This window comes from Bos javanicus, chromosome 9 (assembly GCF_032452875.1).
Source record: "Bos javanicus breed banteng chromosome 9, ARS-OSU_banteng_1.0, whole genome shotgun sequence".
In the NCBI taxonomy this organism is placed as follows: domain Eukaryota; kingdom Metazoa; phylum Chordata; class Mammalia; order Artiodactyla; family Bovidae; genus Bos; species Bos javanicus.
The window spans coordinates 84,499,028-84,517,685 of NC_083876.1; the positions used below are offsets into that span (position 1 = coordinate 84,499,028).

The following is an 18,658-nucleotide window of genomic DNA, read 5'->3' on the forward strand; positions in this document are numbered from 1 at the left end:
TCCTCTGTCATCCCCTTCTCCTCCCATCTTCGATCTTTCCCAGTCAGTTCTTCATATCAGGTGGCCAAAATATAGGAGATTCAGCATCAGTCCTTCCAGTGAATATTCAGGACTGATTTCCTTTAGGATGGACTGGTTGGATCTCCTTGCAGTCCTGGGGACTCTTCAAGAGTCTTCTCCAACACCACAGTTAAAAAGCATCAGTTCTTCAGCACTCAACTTTCTTCATGGTCCAACACTCACATCCCTGTTTGACTATTGGAAAAGCCATAGCTTTGACTAGATGGACCTTTGTTGGCAAAGTAATGTCTCTGCTTTTGAATATGCTGTCTAGGTTGGTCATAGCTTTTCTTCCAAGGAGTGAGCGTCTTTTAATTTCATGGCTGCAGTCACCATCTGCAGTGATTTTGGAGCCCAGGAAAATAAAGTCTGTCACTGTTTCCATTGTTTCCCCATCTGTTTGCCATAAAGTGATGGGACCAGATGCCATGATCTTAGTTTTTGAATGTTGATTTTTGAGCTAGCTTTTTCACTCTCCTCTTTCACTTTCATCAAGAGGCTCTTCAGTTCCTCTTCACTTTCTGCCATAAGGGTGGTGTCATCTGTGTATCTCAGGTTATTGATATTTCTCCTGGCAATATTGACTCCAGCTTGTGCTTCATCCAGCCCAGAATTTTGCATGATGTACTCAGCATATAAGTTAAATAAGCAGGGTGACAATAAACAGCATTGATGTACTCCTTTCCCAGTTTGGAACCAGTCTGTTGTTCCATTTCCAGTTTTAACTGTTGCTTCTTGACCTGCATACAAATTTCTAGGAGGCAGGTAAGGTGGTCTGGTATTCCCATCTCTTGAAAAATTTTCTGCAGTTTGTTGTGACCTACCCAGTCAAAGGCTTTTGCATAATCAATAAAGCAAAAGTAGATGTTTTTCTGGAATTTTCTTGCTTTTTGATCCAGCAGGTGTTGGCAGTTTGATCTCTTGTTCCTCTGCCTTTTCTAAATCTAGCTTGAACATCTGAAAGTTCATGGTTCACAGACTGTTGAAGCCTGGCTTGGAAAATTTTGAGCTTTACTTTGCTAGTGTGTGAAATGAGTGCAGTTGTGTGTTAGTTTGAACATTCTTTGGCATTGCCCTTCTTTGGGATTGGAATGAAAACTGACGTTTTTCATTGCTTTCTTAGATTCATTAAATAACAAAATGTGCATATAGTTTTTAGTATGCCAATACATGTTATTCTTTTTAAGTAACCAATTAATATAAATTTTCACCAATTTAATTATTTAATAAAAAGCTTCCTTAGTTATATATCTTAATTTCCAACAGAGAAGACTAAGATTCTTATTTTGTAACAAGGAAATAAGGTCATGTTTGTATAACAAATTTAAAGGACACTAGCTCATTATAGTAAGTCAAGTCCAGTTTGTGTTAACCACCAGCTTCGTATTTTGGTAACTGACTAATTAAATTGCCCCAAATTTTAGAATCTTGTATTTCTTTGTAAAGCATGTTGATTGACTTGCTTCATTTTAGTAGTGCATTTCGAGGAACCATATTTTCTTATTGGCCTTTCCCTAAGGCACTGGCATGGTATTGTTTTATTTGATTGCAACATGGAATTTTATTTTTCTCATTATATTCCTAATCCAATATGTTCATGAAAATTTGCTAGTTAAGAAATTATCAAGTTAATTGTGATAAAAAAAAAAAAAAAACATTTGACTTTCCCCCTCCTCAATTGACTTAAATAATCAAGGTAGTTTTGGAACTGAGTAAGTTTTAAATTTGGTGGGGCATTGTACAAATATACCCCTATGGTTCGTATTGTTTTTAAGTGTACAAGACTCATTCTAGGGATAATATTAAAGTCTTTGTGCCAGATCAGTAAGTAAACATTTTAAGTTCCTTCTTAAAATGTTAAACATTAAATAGGATAAAGATTAAAAGATAAAGATGCTTAAAATTTCCCAGCAATGTAAGTTGGTTTTATAGTTGACTGGAGGGAAAAAAAAAACCTTACTATGGTAACTAATATTGAAAAAGTGAGTCTAGGGAAAAACTCTAGATTTCTTTCTGAACAGTAAAGAATTTGTTCTGACTTCACTTTAAATATTTGAGAAACAGCTGTAGTGTGGTGTTGCTGTGCTAAGAACAGAAAATATTGTATGATATATCCAAAATCTCTACCATTAAGGAGGTAAGTTTAAACTTTGTAAACATATGACTTAAATAATGTTAGTATTAAAATCAAAGGTGGATCATGTAATTGTATTAAGCCAGTAACTACTGCTTTTTTGAAGAATAATGGATAATTGCAAAAAAGCAGTACAGATCAGGAAGATGGATATTTCTGGGGTTTTTTTTGTTTTTTTTTTTTAGGTCCAACTCATGATTTTGGCTTATTTTGAAATTATTTTTGAATTTTCAGAATGTTTCAGCTATACTCATGTTTCACTTTAGGGCACATTTCAAATGAGATAGTTTATGATATTTATCGCATTGTTCATTTTGTACCTGGCATGCTATTAGTGTAATTTATTTTCTTCATGTTGTTAAAATTTGCCTATAACTTAATTGGTAGAGTAGCGTTTAGTTTTTTATAATAATTAGCTAACACTTATTGAGCACTTACATATGTCAAGGCCCCATTTTAAGCATCTACCATGCTTTGTCTATTTGATCCTTTCACTGAGGCTCTGCTGCTTAGACACTAAAGCTCTAAGAGATTGAGTGGGTTCCTGAGGGTCATGCTAGTGAGTGTTGGAGCTGGAAGTTACACCAAGGCAGTTGTATTAGAGTCACAATCTTTTTTTCATAATTCCTAAAACCACACAGCTCTGAAAAATTTATTTTAAAAAGCTTGATTTAGGTATAATGGACATACAGTAAACTGCACAAATTTAAAAGTGTGCAGTTTGATAAGTTTTGACACATACGTACACTCATGAAACTGTCACCATAATCAAAATAATGAACCTGCCCGTCATCCCAGAATGTTTCCTGTGGTAATCCCTCCTGTCTTCTGTTGCTGGTCCCTACCCCACAATTCCAGGCAAGCACTGACTTGTTTTCTGTTACAATAGATTAGTTTACATTTTTCTATTGCATATAAAGGGATTCCCTGGTGGCTCAGAGGTTAAAGCATCTCCCTACAGTGCGGGAGACCTGGGTTCTATCACTGGGTCGGGAAGATCCCCTGGAGAAGGAAATGGCAACCCACTCCAGTATTCTTGCCTGGAGAATCCCATAAACGGGGTCGCAAAGAGTCAGACACGACTGAGCGAATAGTCTAGTCTTATTGCATATAAATTGTACATGGAACCATGTAGTATATCTTTTTTGTCTGGTTTTCCCTCATCTTCAGTACTTTGAGATTAATTGGTATTGTTGCATGTATGGTTTATTTTTATTTACTACTGAATAATATTCTAAGTATATAACACTTAAAATAATATTCTAAATATATAAGTTTGTTTATTTACCTGTTGAAGGACCTTTGGTTTATTTCCACTTTAGGGCTCTTGCAAAGTTTCTATGAACATTTGTGTACAGGTCTTGTGTAGACCTGTACATACACTTTCCTTCTTCTGGTTAAATACCTAGGAATGGCATGGGTGGTTCATATGGTAGGTGTACATTTAGCTTTTTAAGAAACCACCAGTAATTATAGGTAATAACACAGTGTTACATATTTCAACTTTTCTGAGAGAGTAGGTATTAAACGTCCTCATCATAGAAAAAAAATTCTTACTATACCTGTATCTATGGAGGATAACTAGATTTATTGTGGTGATCATTGCATAATATATACATATGTTGAAGTGTTATGTTGTACACCCAAAACTACTGTTATATGATGATTATGTCTCAAGTAAACGCAATTGCCAGAAATTATTCCTCAAAAATAATCAGTGCATTCACCAGATGTTACCACGTAAAGAAGCCACCTGCCAGAGCAGGATATGTAAGAGACATGGGTTCAGTCCCTCGGTCAGGAAGATCCCCTGGAGAAGGGCATGGCAGCCCACTCCAGTGTTCTTTTCTGGAGAATCCCGTGAACAGAGAAGCCTGGCAGGCTACAGTCTATGGGGTTGCAAAGGAACAGACACGACTAAATGACTTAGCACCCATGTACTTACATACTCAGGAAGATCCTCTGGAGAAGGAAATGGCAACCCACTCCAGTAATCTTGCCTGGAAAATCCCTTGGACAGAGGAGACTGGTGGGCTACACCCTATGGGGTCACAAAGAGTCGGATACAACTGAGCAACTAACACACCACTGTACTAGGTAATACACAAAATACTCATTTGTACCTTTCTAAAATGTGGAAAATTCTGAAACCTATATAGGCCTAAGTTTTTGTAAAAGTACTGTGGACTTACTGCCTTGTGGAGTAATGTGTGTTTGCTTAGTTGCTCAGTCATGTCCTACTCTTTGAAACACCATGGACTGGAATCCACCAGGGTCCTCTGTTCATGGTATTCTCCAGGTAAGAATACTGGAGTGGGTTGCTATACCCTCCTCCAGGGGATCTTTCCAACCCAGGGATCGAACCCAGGTCTCCCACATTGCAGGCAGATTGTTTACTGTCTGAGCCACCAAGGAAGCCCAAAAAGTAGTAAGATACTATAAGATGTTTTTTTGATTCAGTAGTCATTTCTTTGCTTTGTTCAATTTACACATAAATCCTTTGGAAAGATGACATGCTGTCATATAAACCACTAACAAAAAATATAGATGATGAACCTTAAGTAATTATCTATTTTATTACCTTTGGGAAATAGTGAGACCATGAGTTGCATGTATTTGAAGTGTTTTCATCTTGAAATTTCTCTGTGATGAAATTATGTTAATAGGAATAACAAATGTTCGGTATGTTGTATCTTGTCTAATGCTTAGTGTCATTTAAAGAGTTCAGCAGTGATTATCTTCATTGTATGTTATTTGAAGGGCTATTCCATTAAAATCTTAAATAGTATATTTTGAAAGACACACACGTCTGAAAAAAATGAGTTTATATGGTTTCATAACATACAATGTTTTACTAAAAATGAGTTCTACGAAAAGGACAAGGTAGGTTCCATTCTTTACCTTGTAATCAATTGAGCTTATTTAGAAAATGTTTGAAATTGTTTGAATGATTATAAACTTTAATTCATGCCTGTAAATTTTTATAATGTGTCAACAAATATCTCTTACATCATTGGAAAGAGATCATTTGAGTATATTCCAATATCATTACCTAAGCCTGAGTACAGAGGATCTTTGCCCTCCAGAGGCGTAGAAGTTGGTAAGAAAGGTAGACTGTTTTATAAGGCAAGCCAGATAGAGATACAAAAGTATTGGGATATTGATTTGAATGAAGGTGGTATTTTAACTAGATCTTGAGCAAAAGAAAATTGTGAGCAGGAGGAGTATTTTGCATGGAAGGAATAGTCAGCACAGGTATTGAGATGGATTAGTGTGTTCAGTAACTTCTGAGAAATATGGTAGTGCCTAGGAGTGATGAGTGTTAGCTCAGTTTGTGGCTTTACAGATTCAGTTTGTGATGTGCCTGAAGTGACACAATGGATTTGAAATAGCCAGATATGAAACACATACTAATGTCAAAACTCGTCTTTTCTCTGTTTTGCTATTTATTTTTGTAATGACTTATATTTGACATTAAAGTAGAATTAGCATAATTGAATATTAACTGCAGTGAGGTAAATATGATGGTTGTATCCTTTTTGTTTCCTAAATTGTATATATCAGTATTACTCCTCTAATACTGTTAATAAAATTTGCCAAGTATTTTCCTAATTTCCTTTGGATATATTTTGTTTTGCAGGGTTACATTTTGCCATCTGCCTTTCCAGAGTAAGTGGCTCTATGTGGGCACTGAACGAGGTAACATACACATTGTCAATGTGGAGTCCTTCACACTCTCAGGCTACGTCATTATGTGGAATAAAGCCATTGAACTGTGAGTTTGAGCAAATGTTGCATATGTGTTTCTACTCTGTAGGCCTCAGTTTAGCTGAATGACTAAACTGTATGACTTCTTTTTCTCTGAGTAAATATTAGTAGAACTTTTTTTTTTTTTAAGTATAATGCTACTTTTCTTATTTTTGATATGAGCTATAGAATTGAATGGCATACCCCAATTGGAGGCTAGAATTCAGTAAAATAAAAATAGCAATCATTTACTGAAATGTTTTCAACCCTTGTAAATATATCTTTATTTTCCAGTTGTTATTTCTGTTGTAATAAATGTGTAGTTGTATTGCCATTTTTGGTTGAGAAAAAAAATCTTAACTTTTTTTCTTTCAGGTCATCTAAATCTCACCCAGGGCCTGTTGTCCATATAAGTGATAATCCAATGGATGAAGGAAAGGTAGATTGTTTCAAATAAATATATTTGTTATTTAAATGCATGAATTCCAGTATTTTTTACATATGCAAACTCTTCTGGAATCATGCTTACTCTGCAAATTTGAGATTGCTAACAAAGGTTGTATATCATATAAACAATTGCTTATTTATAGATTATAAGGAACAAGTGAAAGAATTAAAATCACTTACATTTTAAAGAAGAAAACTCTAAAACAAATAAAATTTAATAAATACAATTAAAGCTTATTAACTTGTTTTTTGCTTATTTGTAGTAATTCCCCCAATTCTCTGATAATCCTGACAAAACCCATTTTCTTCTAGTTTTGAATTATTTTTTATACTTTTTGTAGTTATTCAATTTTTATTATACTTACCACATAACACCTCTCTCGCCTAAATTTTTCTTCATAAAAATCTCAGGTTAATCAGTTCAGTTCAGTCACTTAGTCGTGTCCGACTCTTTGCAACCCCATGGACTGTAGCACGCCAGACTTCCCTGTCCATCACCAACTCGTGGCGCTTGCTCAAACTCATGTCCATCGAGTCAGTGATAACATCCAACCATCTCATCTTCTGTCCTCCCCTTCTCCTCCTGCCTTCAATCTTTCCCAGCATCAGGGTCTTTTCCAATAAGTCAGTTCTTTGCATCAGATGGCCAAAAGCATTGGAGCTTCAGCTTCAGCATCAATCCTTCCAATGAATACTCAGGACTGATCTCCTTTAGGATAGACTGGTTGGATCTCCTTGCAGTCCAAGGACTCTCAAGAGTCTTCTCCAATACCACAGTTCAAAAGCATCAATTCTTCAGCACTCAACTTTCTCTATGGTCCAACTCTCATATCCATACATTACTACTGAAAAACCATAGCTTTGACTAGACGGACCTTTGTTGACAAAGTAATGTCTCTGCTTTTTAATATGCTGTCTAGGTTTGTCATAGCTTTTCTTCCAAGGAGCAAGCATCATTTAATTTCATGGTTGTAGTCACCATCTGTAGTGATTTTGGAGCCCCCCAAAATAGTCTCTCACTGTTTCCCCATCTGTTTGCCGTGAAGTGATGGGACCAGATGCCATGATCTTAGTCTTTTGAATGTTGAGTTTTGTTTTTTTTTTTTTGAATGTTGAGTTTTGAGCCAACTTTTTCACTCTCCTCTATCACTTTCATCAAGAGGCTCTTCAGTTCCTCTTTGCTTTCTGCTATAAGGGTGGTGTCATCTGTGTATCTGAGGTTATTGCTATTTCTCCCAGTAATCTTGATTCCAGCTTGTGCTTTATCCAGCCAGGCATTTTGCATGATATATTCTGCATATAAGTTAAATAAGCAGGGTGACAATATACAACCTTGATGTACTCCTTTCGTGATTTGAAACCAGTCTGTTGTTCCGTGTCCAGTTCTAATTGTTGCTTCTTGACCTGCATACAGATTTCTCAGGAGGCAGGTAAGGTCTGCTATTCTCTTTAAGAATTTTCCACAGTTTGTTGTGGTCCACACAGTCAAAGGCTTTGGCATTTTTATTTTATTAGCCAAAGTTAATATTAATCAAAGGCTCATGTTATAGGTATTTTTGAAAATAATACTTTTTTTATACTCAAAACCAGTTCCATGCAGTCATTACCTAGCTGTTGTTAATTTAGGTTCCTTAATACCCTGAAAAGCAATAAAATTTAGTTTAGTTTCTTTAGTACACTAAAAAAAAGTAAAATTTTCTTTTCGTGAATCTGTTTCATAATTTAAACCAGTCTCAGTTCTTTTTAATTACGTTTTTTCTACTTATAAAGTTTCATGATAATTAGTTTGCATAAATACCAGGAAGTTAATCACTATCAGAAATCAGTGAAATGAACCTTCTGGATTTTGTGATGCAGTTTACTCAGGTTTTTCCTTTCTTTAATTACTGGGAGTAGTGATGCTTCTATGTTGTGTTAACACTGTTCTCTTATTTGACACAGAAAACAAAAGGATGGCTGTACTGTACTGTTGGGAGCTGACTTTATCATGCCATTGTATGTTTTGAGAGAAACTTTCCATGAAGCAAGTTATAGTAACCTGTATCTTCACTTATTTATTTTTGGTATAAGATAATTGTCTAAAAGCCAGCCTTTAGGTAGGGGACCTGGTAGAAGAGCTGAAAACTTCCCTTTCTTTTACGCTGAATCCGTCACTGAATCATTTCAGTCCTTCCACTGCAGTGTCACTTTGCTATTCAGTCTCCTTCCCCTACTGCAGTTCAAGGCATTCCAACCCATTCTTGAGTCGTCTCCAGATCAGTCTTCCTCAAGTGCCATTTTAATCTTCTTGTTCTCCTGTTCCAAAGCTTTCAGTGGTTCTGTATTATCAAACAAACAGAGCAGTGTTTCTGTACAACATAACCCTAGGTTTCATTATCTTTGAGAACATCCTTACCTGAACACTGTGCTGAAGCAAATAGTTACTGTTGCCCAAATGTGAGCTGCTCTTTACTATCTCCGTGACTTATTTATGTAAGACCTTTTGTTCAGAATTCCTTCTCACCGTTCTTTCTCTACTGAATTCCTACTCACATCTTAAGGCTCAGATTAAAATATCATATCTTTCATGATACCTTTCTTGATAATCCTGACATAAAATGCTTTATCACTTCCAAATTTATTAGCACCTTAGTTGTGCAAGTTTTACAGTATTTACCACATACTGCCTTGAATTAGAAATGTGTTATCTCAACTCCCCTGAACTTGAAGGACTCCTTGAGCACAAAGATAGTATTTATGCAAGTTTATATTTTCTATAGCACTCAACATGCAATAAAATAATAACTGTTCAATATGTTTGTGCTAAGTCACTTCAGTCATATATGATTCTTTACAACTCTCTGAACTGTAACCTGCCGGCTCCTCTGTCCATGGGATTCTCCAGGCAGGAAATCTGGAATGGGTTGCCATTTCCTTCTTTGGGGCATCTTCTCAACCCAGGGATCAGACCCATGTCTCTTATGTCTCTTGCATTCACAGGCAGTTCTTTACCACTAGCATGACCTGGGAATCCTGGTTCAATATGTACTTAATTGAAAAAATTTGTATCATCCTCATTTTTTGAAACGTGGCATTATATTATCCTCCTTAATTCCCAGAATTAATCTCTTTCAAACATTTTTACGTATTAGGGTACTAGAACAGATGATATTATCTAACTTTTGGTTTCTAATAGAAAATTTTACTTCATGCTACTGACACCTATTTCTAAAGATCTCTTTGACATTGTGTCACTGAAAAAAGAGGTAAGGTGATAGGATATGTCCTTTCAAAGCTAACCTTATGGTGGATGACGCTGCCACATTAAGCATAGGTCCTGGCCAAAGAAAGTTAAGTGTTCGTGTCAAACCCCTTACTTAACAGTAATAACTACCATTTATTAACCCCTACTTTGTCGGGCACTGCTTTCCACTTTATGTGCACTAATTTTATTTGATCCTGCCAACAAATCTTAAGTGAGCTGTTTTCCCTGTTTTATAAATAATCAGGCAGAGACTTGATCCAGTTATGTATTCCAGAGGTACAAAGCTAGATATTGATGGAGCTGGGATTTTGAATAGTGATTTCTCTGATTTCAACCTCAGAGTACTCTCCATTATGCTACATATCTTCTGTAAGATGTAGATCACGTATTAATGTGAAGAGCTGTATCAGTATACCTGATGAATGCTTTTTATGAGAGAAAAATTCAAAGAAAATTCATCAATAGTACTGTTAAAAAATTAACATTTCTATGAGTTATAGAAGATTCTAGTGGGAATAAGCTTTGAATTTTCTGTTTATAAGTACCACATCCTTCAGTTCTTCTATTTTTTACTGTTTAGGAGATTATAGGGGTTAAAGTCTAACTTGTTGGCACAGATTTCTGATATTTGTAGGAAGGTAAAGCTGGCTGGAGGGGTTAAAGTTTACTATAATCCTCTTACGTTGTTAATGTCTGGATGGGTAAAATATTTAAGTTGAATAGTTACTATTGGTAGATCTGGGCCTAGACTGTAAGTTAGCTGTGTCCTGAACAATCCAGTATTGTTTTACACTATACATAAAATATACACTATACATTGATTCTTAAATGTTATCTTTTTCCATCTCTTTTCTTACTCCTGAAGTTTCTCTCTTACTTCCCCCGTCAGAAAATGCCATATACATGTCCAGGATGCTTAGAAGGACTAAAAAGGGTAAAGGAAACAAATACCAGTTTTTTTCCCCAGAAGGAGTATGTATTACAGATGGTCAAGGAAAGAAGAGTTTATGTTAGGAAAATTAGCTCTACTTCGTACCAAGATGTAAATTTGTTTTATTAGTTTCAATGACTGGGTCTTCTGAGTGCCCCTATACACTGAAAATACACTAAGTTACTATTTAGTGAAAATTACTGGGCCTGCCTCCAAATTTGTTCATATCTCCAGATTACGTGAATGATTATTGACTAGTTGCTGGTTATTCATGTACTTATTAAACAAATATTTATTGAATATCTACTATGTGTTAGTATATTAGATTCTAGAGACATCTATGGAGACTAGAGATGAAAATGCATGTATTAATATGGAGAAGGAGCATCTTTGTCCAGAGGAACTGGTTAGACTTACCCAAGGAAGCAACACGAAAAGTGAAGAAAAAGGGAGGAGCTTACAAGCAGACAAAACACAATTATTTATAAAATGCCAGTGTAAACAGTAGGCAGTTTGTGAGGCAACATGGATTTCATTCTAGAACTTATTTATTCACAAAAAATGGATTAAGGACCTATATTAGACTGTATGTCTTATGTTAAAAGTATAGTAGTAAACAAGATAAAACCAAATCTTGCTTAAATAAACCAATGTTATAGTCTGCAAGAGAATTCAGATAAGGAAAAGGACATTATTAAATTGTATAGTGACCTTTCAGGCTAAAAAATGTACAAGTTGCTGTTGGAGCATATAAGAAGGCACTGACTTAATTTGGTAGGTCAAGGAAGGCTTCCAGGAGGAGGTGATAGCTAAAATGACCTGAAGGATTAGTAGGATTAGTCAGGCAAAAAGGATGACTTCAGACGAAGTGGTCCAGTTAGGATGACAGCATGTGCAGAGGCGTAAAGGTAAGAGAGAACATGACCTGAAAGATATACTGAAATGTATTGGGTAATAGGAATGTGGAACAGCATGAAGCTGAGGGGTTAAGCAGAGGTCAGACCATGATATATCTTGTAGGTCAGATTATTCAGTTTGGACTTGATCCTAAAAATAAGCATAAAGCATTAAAATTTTTAAATAAAAGAATACATTACATGATCAGACTAGCTACGATATGAAGTGAAGTAAATAAGGAACAAGACTAGCGAGTCAGAGAGACCAGAAACTAGAAAAGAGATCTTTGTGTATTGAACCAGGAGAGATGTATTGAAAGTGGAAAAATAATAAATTATATATGAGTGTAATTTTTAAATTACTTGAGGATTTTACCTAGTGGGAGAGACATTAGGATTAAGGATGACGCCAAAGTTTTTACTTGAGCTTCTTAAAGAATATTTTTAAAAATACTGAGAAAGCCTCTGTAACAGGAAATACCAGAAAAAGACAGTAGGGAAAAAAATAATGAATTCAGTTGTGGATACATTTGCTTTGAGGTTCTTGTGGAATAATATGTGAACATATGACCATTAGAATTATAAGTCTGAATCTCACAAGAGAGGTCTAGGCTAGATATAATTTGGAACTAATCAGTAAATGAATAAATGATATTGCCTGATAGTGTGTTAAATTAGAGAAGTTTGTAAACTTTAAAGCACATGTAAATTTTTATTAGTAAGTTAATGAATGGAAATGTACATTCTGGACTTCAAAATGGTACTGTTTTCATTTTCAATGATCGGTTGTATGATGTATGTTGAAATCCTAATGATCAAAGGTGTATGAATATGCAATGCAGTATTCCCATATGTCATCCATGTGATTAGCGATTAGCAATGCAGATGTTTAATGATGCTATAATTTTGTAGCCAAAGCATATGAATGATAATAGTTATCTGTATTGTCAGCAAGTAAATGTTTCACATGACTAACGTCAATCCTAGGTAATGTGGCATTTTCTTTTATTACAGCTTTTGATTGGCTTTGAATCTGGAACAGTAGTGTTATGGGACCTCAAGTCAAAGAAAGCAGACTATAGATACACCTACGATGAGGTAATAACATTGCTTTTGTCATTTCTCCACTTCACAATGGCTTCTCTCAGAACTTCTTTAATTAATGACTTTAGGCAATCTTTGTGGTTACTGTAACACACAAATTTTTGCATATGTATCATATAATATATTTACATAGCTCAAAAGACACAAAAATGATCTCTCCGGCTCCTGTCATTTGACCATCCAATTCCCTTACCTCATCCCAATGTTACTTTCTCATGTATTCTTCCAGAGGTATTTTCTGCATTTACAAGCAAATTAATAAATGTGTGCTAGCTTTTTATTTTATACAAATGATAGTGTACTGGAAATATTTATAGCTTGCTTGCTTTAGAATCCAAATAAAGATTGTGATTAATAAAAAAAAAGACTTTTATTGCCTTCAGATTTCCTATAAATTGGATGGTTTATTGAGACGACCAAATGTAGGTTCATTTTTTTGTTTTGTTTTTAGCAGGACTATTTCTTAGATGATGCTGATGCTCTTCACCCAGATTGAACAGTAGTGTCTGTGATAATAGCAGTCAGTTATGTTCAAGGCCTAAATCCATTACCATGCAGTTGTTGCAAAGTAGAGAGGTTCTAATTTTATGATTCCTTCTCTATCGATTATCTGGGATACTTCTGTAAAGAGAAGCTTCTCACCCGCTCTTTTGATTATATAGTTGTACAATTTGGATAGGAAAGGCAGGATAAATGCTTGTTTCTTTTATTTCAGTAAAAGGGGCTGTTCTCTAGCAACATTAATGATAAGCAATTTGATTTTGTTTCCCATTTCACTATGTACTAAAAGATTTAAACATTATTTCATATGCCTCAGTACACTACCGTTATTAGCCTTACTGATTTTCAAATTGTCCCGTCTTTCATCAGTGAATCTCTTCCATTTGTTTCCTGAGTCCTTTGATAATAGTCTTGGATAGCTTCTTTGCCATCTGTTAGAACAAAGCATACCTATTAAACTTGAATATTTCTGTCCCAAATTTAGAGTATCTTTTTCCGTGAAACTGGGTTCTTTCGGTGAGAAATGGTGTCTGGTGACCATAATTTGGTTACCAGGAGTGTTCATAATTTCTAATTCAGAGAATAGATCTAGGAAATGTGTGGGGTTTTTTTGTTTATTTTTAAGAAATGTCATGTGTTCATATTGATGCTCTCAGTTAGTCAAACAGATTACATTGAGTAACTATAGCAAAACTAGGAATACTTTGTAAATGTCTGCATATTATCTTTATAAGCCTGACCGAAAGAGAATTTTGTTTTCATAACTGTATACTTTTTTTGTGTATTTTAAAGCCTTTTAGTTAATAAATATTCTGTTGTTTACCAGTCAAGATCTTGAGTTTATTTTAAAAGAGTATTTTTAATAAAGAGTTCTTGTCATTTCTCTGGAAGCTTTGGCCTGTAGAGCTGTTTGTTGTGTCAAAATGAAAGCATATTTGACTTTTTTCTGTTTGCTTTTGTAATTTAAATAGTTATCTTGGCTTTAGCCACTATTGAATCACAGGGAATTTACCCTCTCAGTTTAAACAAACACACTGGGAAAATACATGTAAGAACAGTTTATAGAAATTAACAGATAGTATAGAACAGGGATTCCTTAGGGGATAAAGGTGAGCTTTTCAGTTGCATTAGCTTATGGTCTGGAGGTGCTTCCCTGCTGGCTCAGACGGTAAAGTGTCTGCCTACAATGCGAGAGGCCCAGGTTCGATCCCTGGGTCGGGAAGATCCTCTGGAGAAGGAAATGGCAATCCACTCCAGTACTATTGCCTGGAAAATCCCATGGACAGAGGAGCTTAGTAGGCTACAGTCCATGGAATCGCAAAGAGTTGGACACGACTGAGCGACTTCACTTCACTTCATGGTCTGGAGAGATTTTCCAGGTCTCAGTCCATGAAGGAAGGTGGGCAAGGGGGAACCTGCATTAAACCCAGCAGTCTCCCTAAATTGAGGAAACAGAGTTGGGAAATGGGGAAAGTTATCCATAATTTATAAAACAAGGTAACAGAATGTAGGGACCTGCCTTGTGAGAGAGTTTTGAAAATCCACAAGGAGCCCTTTACCTTGGTCTTAAGTTGAACTGAATAATGATTAGTGTGAGGTTTAGAATAGATTCATTGGAAAGGAGTAGGTAAAGCAATTCTCATAGCACACACAGGGCTAAGAATAGGTCACATTCCCAACAGAACAGAGAATGCTTGTAATGGTCAGGGCATCAGAAGAATACTCACAAAGGTATTGCCTTGTCATTGGGATAGACTAGCCCTGCATTAAAAACTGGCTTAGCTAGCCTAACAGAGCTTAAGCAAGCCCATTTCCAGGCTGTTTCCAAGTAGTATTTTTAACTACATACCAGAAGAAAAGGTGAAAAGTATTTAAAAGAGTATAATTGGGCTTCCCTTGTGGCTCAGTGGTAAAGAATCTGCCTGCCAATACAGGAGGCACGGGTTTGGTCCCTGATCTGGGAAGATTCACACATGAGTGAAGCAATTAAGCCCTTGCCCCACAACTTCTGAGCTTGTGCTCTAGATCCTGGGAGCTGCAACCACTGAAAGCTGCACACCCTGGGAGCTCATGCTCTGCCATAAGAGAAGCCACTGCAATGAGAAGGCTGCACACTGCAACTAGAGAAAAGCCTGCACAGCAACAAAGACCCAGCACAACCAAAAATAAATAATTTTTTTAAGCTAATGTCATGATTTATGAGACTGTTCTCCTATAATGAAACATTTGCTAAAAATTAAGAGTATAATTTATATATACCTACATATCTGCCATTCTGGTATTTTTCATTCTTTTGAGTAGATCCAGATTTCCATCTCATATCATTTACCTTCTGCATGAAGGACTGCTTGTAACATGTTTTATAGTGAAAATCTGCAAATTATCTATTCTTTGAGTTCTTTATGTGTGTAAATGTGTTTATTTTACCTTTGTTTTTGAGAAGATATTTGTGATGGATATAATCCTAGGTTGACAGTTTTTTCTTTCAGAACTGTTAAGGTATTACTCAACTGTGTTCTTGCGTTGTTTCTAAGGAAATATCTGCTGTCATCTTTATCTCTGCTTTTCTATATTTAATGTGTTCCCCTCCTTGTCTCCACCCTCTGGTTGCTTTTAAGGATTTCTTATCACTAAAGTTCCAGTTTTAAGCAATTGAAATATGTACTTTTATGTAGTTTTTTCCAAGTTTCTTTTGCTTTGAGTTCACTGCATTTCTAAGATATGTATGTATTCTAGAAGTTTATAGAGTTTTAAAGTTTTCATCAGATTTAGGAAATTTTGGGTCATTATTTCTTCCAATATATTTTCTGTCCATAGGCTCCCTTCTGAGACTCCTATGACACACATATTAGTCTTCTTGAAGTTGTACCACAGTTTACTGATGTTCTGCTTATTCTTTGCCCATCTTCCACATTGAGCAGTTTCTGCTGCTGTGTGTCTTCAAGTTAATCAGGCTTTCTTTCTGCTGTATCAAATCTGTTGGCAAACCCATTTGGAAACAATTTTTCATCTTAGACATTTTCATCTCTAGAAATCCACTTGTGTTTTTGAAGGCCTGCATGTCTTCCCTCAACATTTTCATGTTTTCTTACCTTTTAGAGCATGTGGAGTCTGTTTAAAATATTTGTTTTAATATCCTTGTCTGCTAGTTCTCCCATCAGTATCATTTCTGAGTCTGTTTCTATTGACTACATTTTCTTCTCATTTTACATCGTATTTCCTGGTTTATTTGCATGCCTTATAGATTTTTGTCACCTGTCTTGAAGTTTAATATGAGGTATTTTCAATCAATCTTAATTCTAAATCTGCATTCTTGTCTCCTAGAACTTTAGTTAATTTATAAAAATTTTTCTGAACAGTCAATGCAACTAGTTTTTCCAGTGGGATATTGATTATAATTACTTGGTAATTTATGTTTAGTTATTGTTTATTCTAAGAAACTACAAGAATGCATTTTGTTTTCTTGAACTTGTCAATAATACATAATCACTATTATATTATTATCATCCTCCCTTAAGGAGTAAATAAAATTTTGAAAGTTAAAAGAGTGTTAGAACCAAATTAAATCTCATTTTTTTTGGCAGGACAATTAAGTTATGGGAATTTAATATTAACATATGGACTTCAGCTTAGGAAATAAGAAAAAGGTTAATATGAAAAATTACTTCCAGTTTCAATTATGAATAACTTGGTGTTTAAATAAGTTTTTGTTTTTAAAGGTGGAATTCTTTACCCCTCTTTTATAGGCTATCCACTCTGTTGCTTGGCATCATGAAGGAAAACAATTTATTTGCAGTCATTCGGATGGCACCTTGACTATATGGAATGTGAGATCCCCTGCGAAGCCTGTGCAGACCATAACTCCACATGGTAAGAATGGATCCCTTTTAAACACTACCTAAATTGTGATGGACAGAAAACTGTTTTGAGTTTGCATTTGGGTTTGTTTTTGATGACAAGGATGGGTTCTATTTTGAATTTTAAATTTTAATTTAATTTAAAATTTCTGTATTTACACATATAGAAATAATTTGTAGCAACTGAGTAAATGAAATCTCAAATAACTATATTTGCAGTTGAGATTGCAAATTTGAGCTTTCAGAAGATTAAAGTTACAAAATATTCTGAGTAATTTTTCTCCAATAGTCCAGAAAGTTGATAATTTTGTGAGTGATGTAGGACTTATTTTGAATTTTTGTCATCTTAATATTATCAACTGCAGGTTGCTAGTCTACATATAATATGTATTGAAACACTTGGCACTCTATAGAAGGTAATTGTATACCTTAAAATATTGTCTTCAGAAACCCCCAAATGACCCCAAGTTTGACTCACTAGGAACACTCATGTTGCTGCTGCTGCTAAGTCGCTTCAGTCGTGTCTGACTCTGTGCGACCCCAGAGACGGCAGACCACCAGGCTCCCCCATCCCTGGGATTCTCCAGGCAAGAACACTGGAGTGGGTTGCCATTTCCTTCTCCAATGCATGAAAGTGAAAAGTGAAAGGGAAGTCGCTCAGTCATGTCCGACTCCTAGCGACCCATGGACTGCAGCCTACCAGTCTCCTCCGTCCATGGGATTTTCCAGGCAAGAGTACTGGAGTGGGGTGCCATTGCCTTCTCCGAGGAACACTCATAGGACTCAGCAAAAGGATGCAAAGTGAAATCAGCAAAGGGAAAAGGCACAAGGGATGGAGTCTAGAGGAATCCAGGCTCAAGCTTCCAGCAGCCTTCTTCCAGTGGAGCCACACAGGATATGCTTGTTTCCTCTTGCAATGAATTATTACCACATGTATGAAATGTCCTGTACTAGGACAGCTCACTTGAACCTGATGTCCAGGGTTTGTATTGATGTCAGTCTATATGCACCCTCTGCTTTAGTTAGCTGGAGAAGGCGATGGCACCCCACTCCAGTACTCTTGCCTGGAAAACCCCATGGACAGAGGAGCCTGGTAGGCTGCAGTCCATGGGGTCGCAAAGAGTCAGACACGACTGAGCGACTTCACTTTCACTCTTCACTTTCATGCATTGGAGAAGGAAATGGCAACCCACTCCAGTGTTCTTGCCTGGAGAATCCCAGGGACGGCGGAGCCTGGTGGGCTGCTGTCTATGGGATCGCACAGAGTCGGACACAACTGAAGCGACTTAGCAGCAGCAGCAGCAGCAGCTTTAGTTAGCATGTACCAAAATTTCAGATGCTTAGAAGGAAAACAGAGATTGGTCGTAAACCGTATTTTTTGTACAAGTAGTACAGACATCGTGTGCCACCCTTTTCAGTCTAGGAGTGGTGGAAGCTGTCTTGAAAGTCAGGTTACCAGTTGTTAAGCAAGAGAGCTAATCCTGAAAGCTGCCATTTTTCTAGGGATGGTGATCTCAAGCTGGTGTGTTAACGCTTAGTCTACAAGTAATGTATATAAAACCTCCATGAAAGTTTTATTAGAGTGGCTTACTTGGTGCATCAGATGATAAAGAATCTGCCCTGCAATGTGGGAGACCCATGTTTGATTGATCCCTGCGTCTGGAAGATCCCCTGGAGAAGGGAATGGATATTCCAGTATTCTTGCCTGGAGAATCCCATGGACTGAGGAGCCTGGCG

General features: G+C 36.2%; 1 protein-coding gene across 6 annotated transcripts in view; it reads left to right on the forward strand.

The window, feature by feature from the left end:
- Nucleotides 1-18,658, forward strand: part of STXBP5 (syntaxin binding protein 5) — a 158,648-nt gene that overhangs the window by 41,840 nt on the left and 98,150 nt on the right. For all 6 annotated transcript variants that reach the window (XM_061428241.1, XM_061428243.1, XM_061428244.1 and 3 more), the window contains 4 exons: nucleotides 5,835-5,969; nucleotides 6,317-6,380; nucleotides 12,474-12,557; nucleotides 16,811-16,934. In XM_061428241.1, coding sequence (XP_061284225.1) covers nucleotides 5,835-5,969; nucleotides 6,317-6,380; nucleotides 12,474-12,557; nucleotides 16,811-16,934 — 407 coding nt within the window. The remainder of the gene's footprint in view (nucleotides 1-5,834; nucleotides 5,970-6,316; nucleotides 6,381-12,473; nucleotides 12,558-16,810; nucleotides 16,935-18,658) is intronic.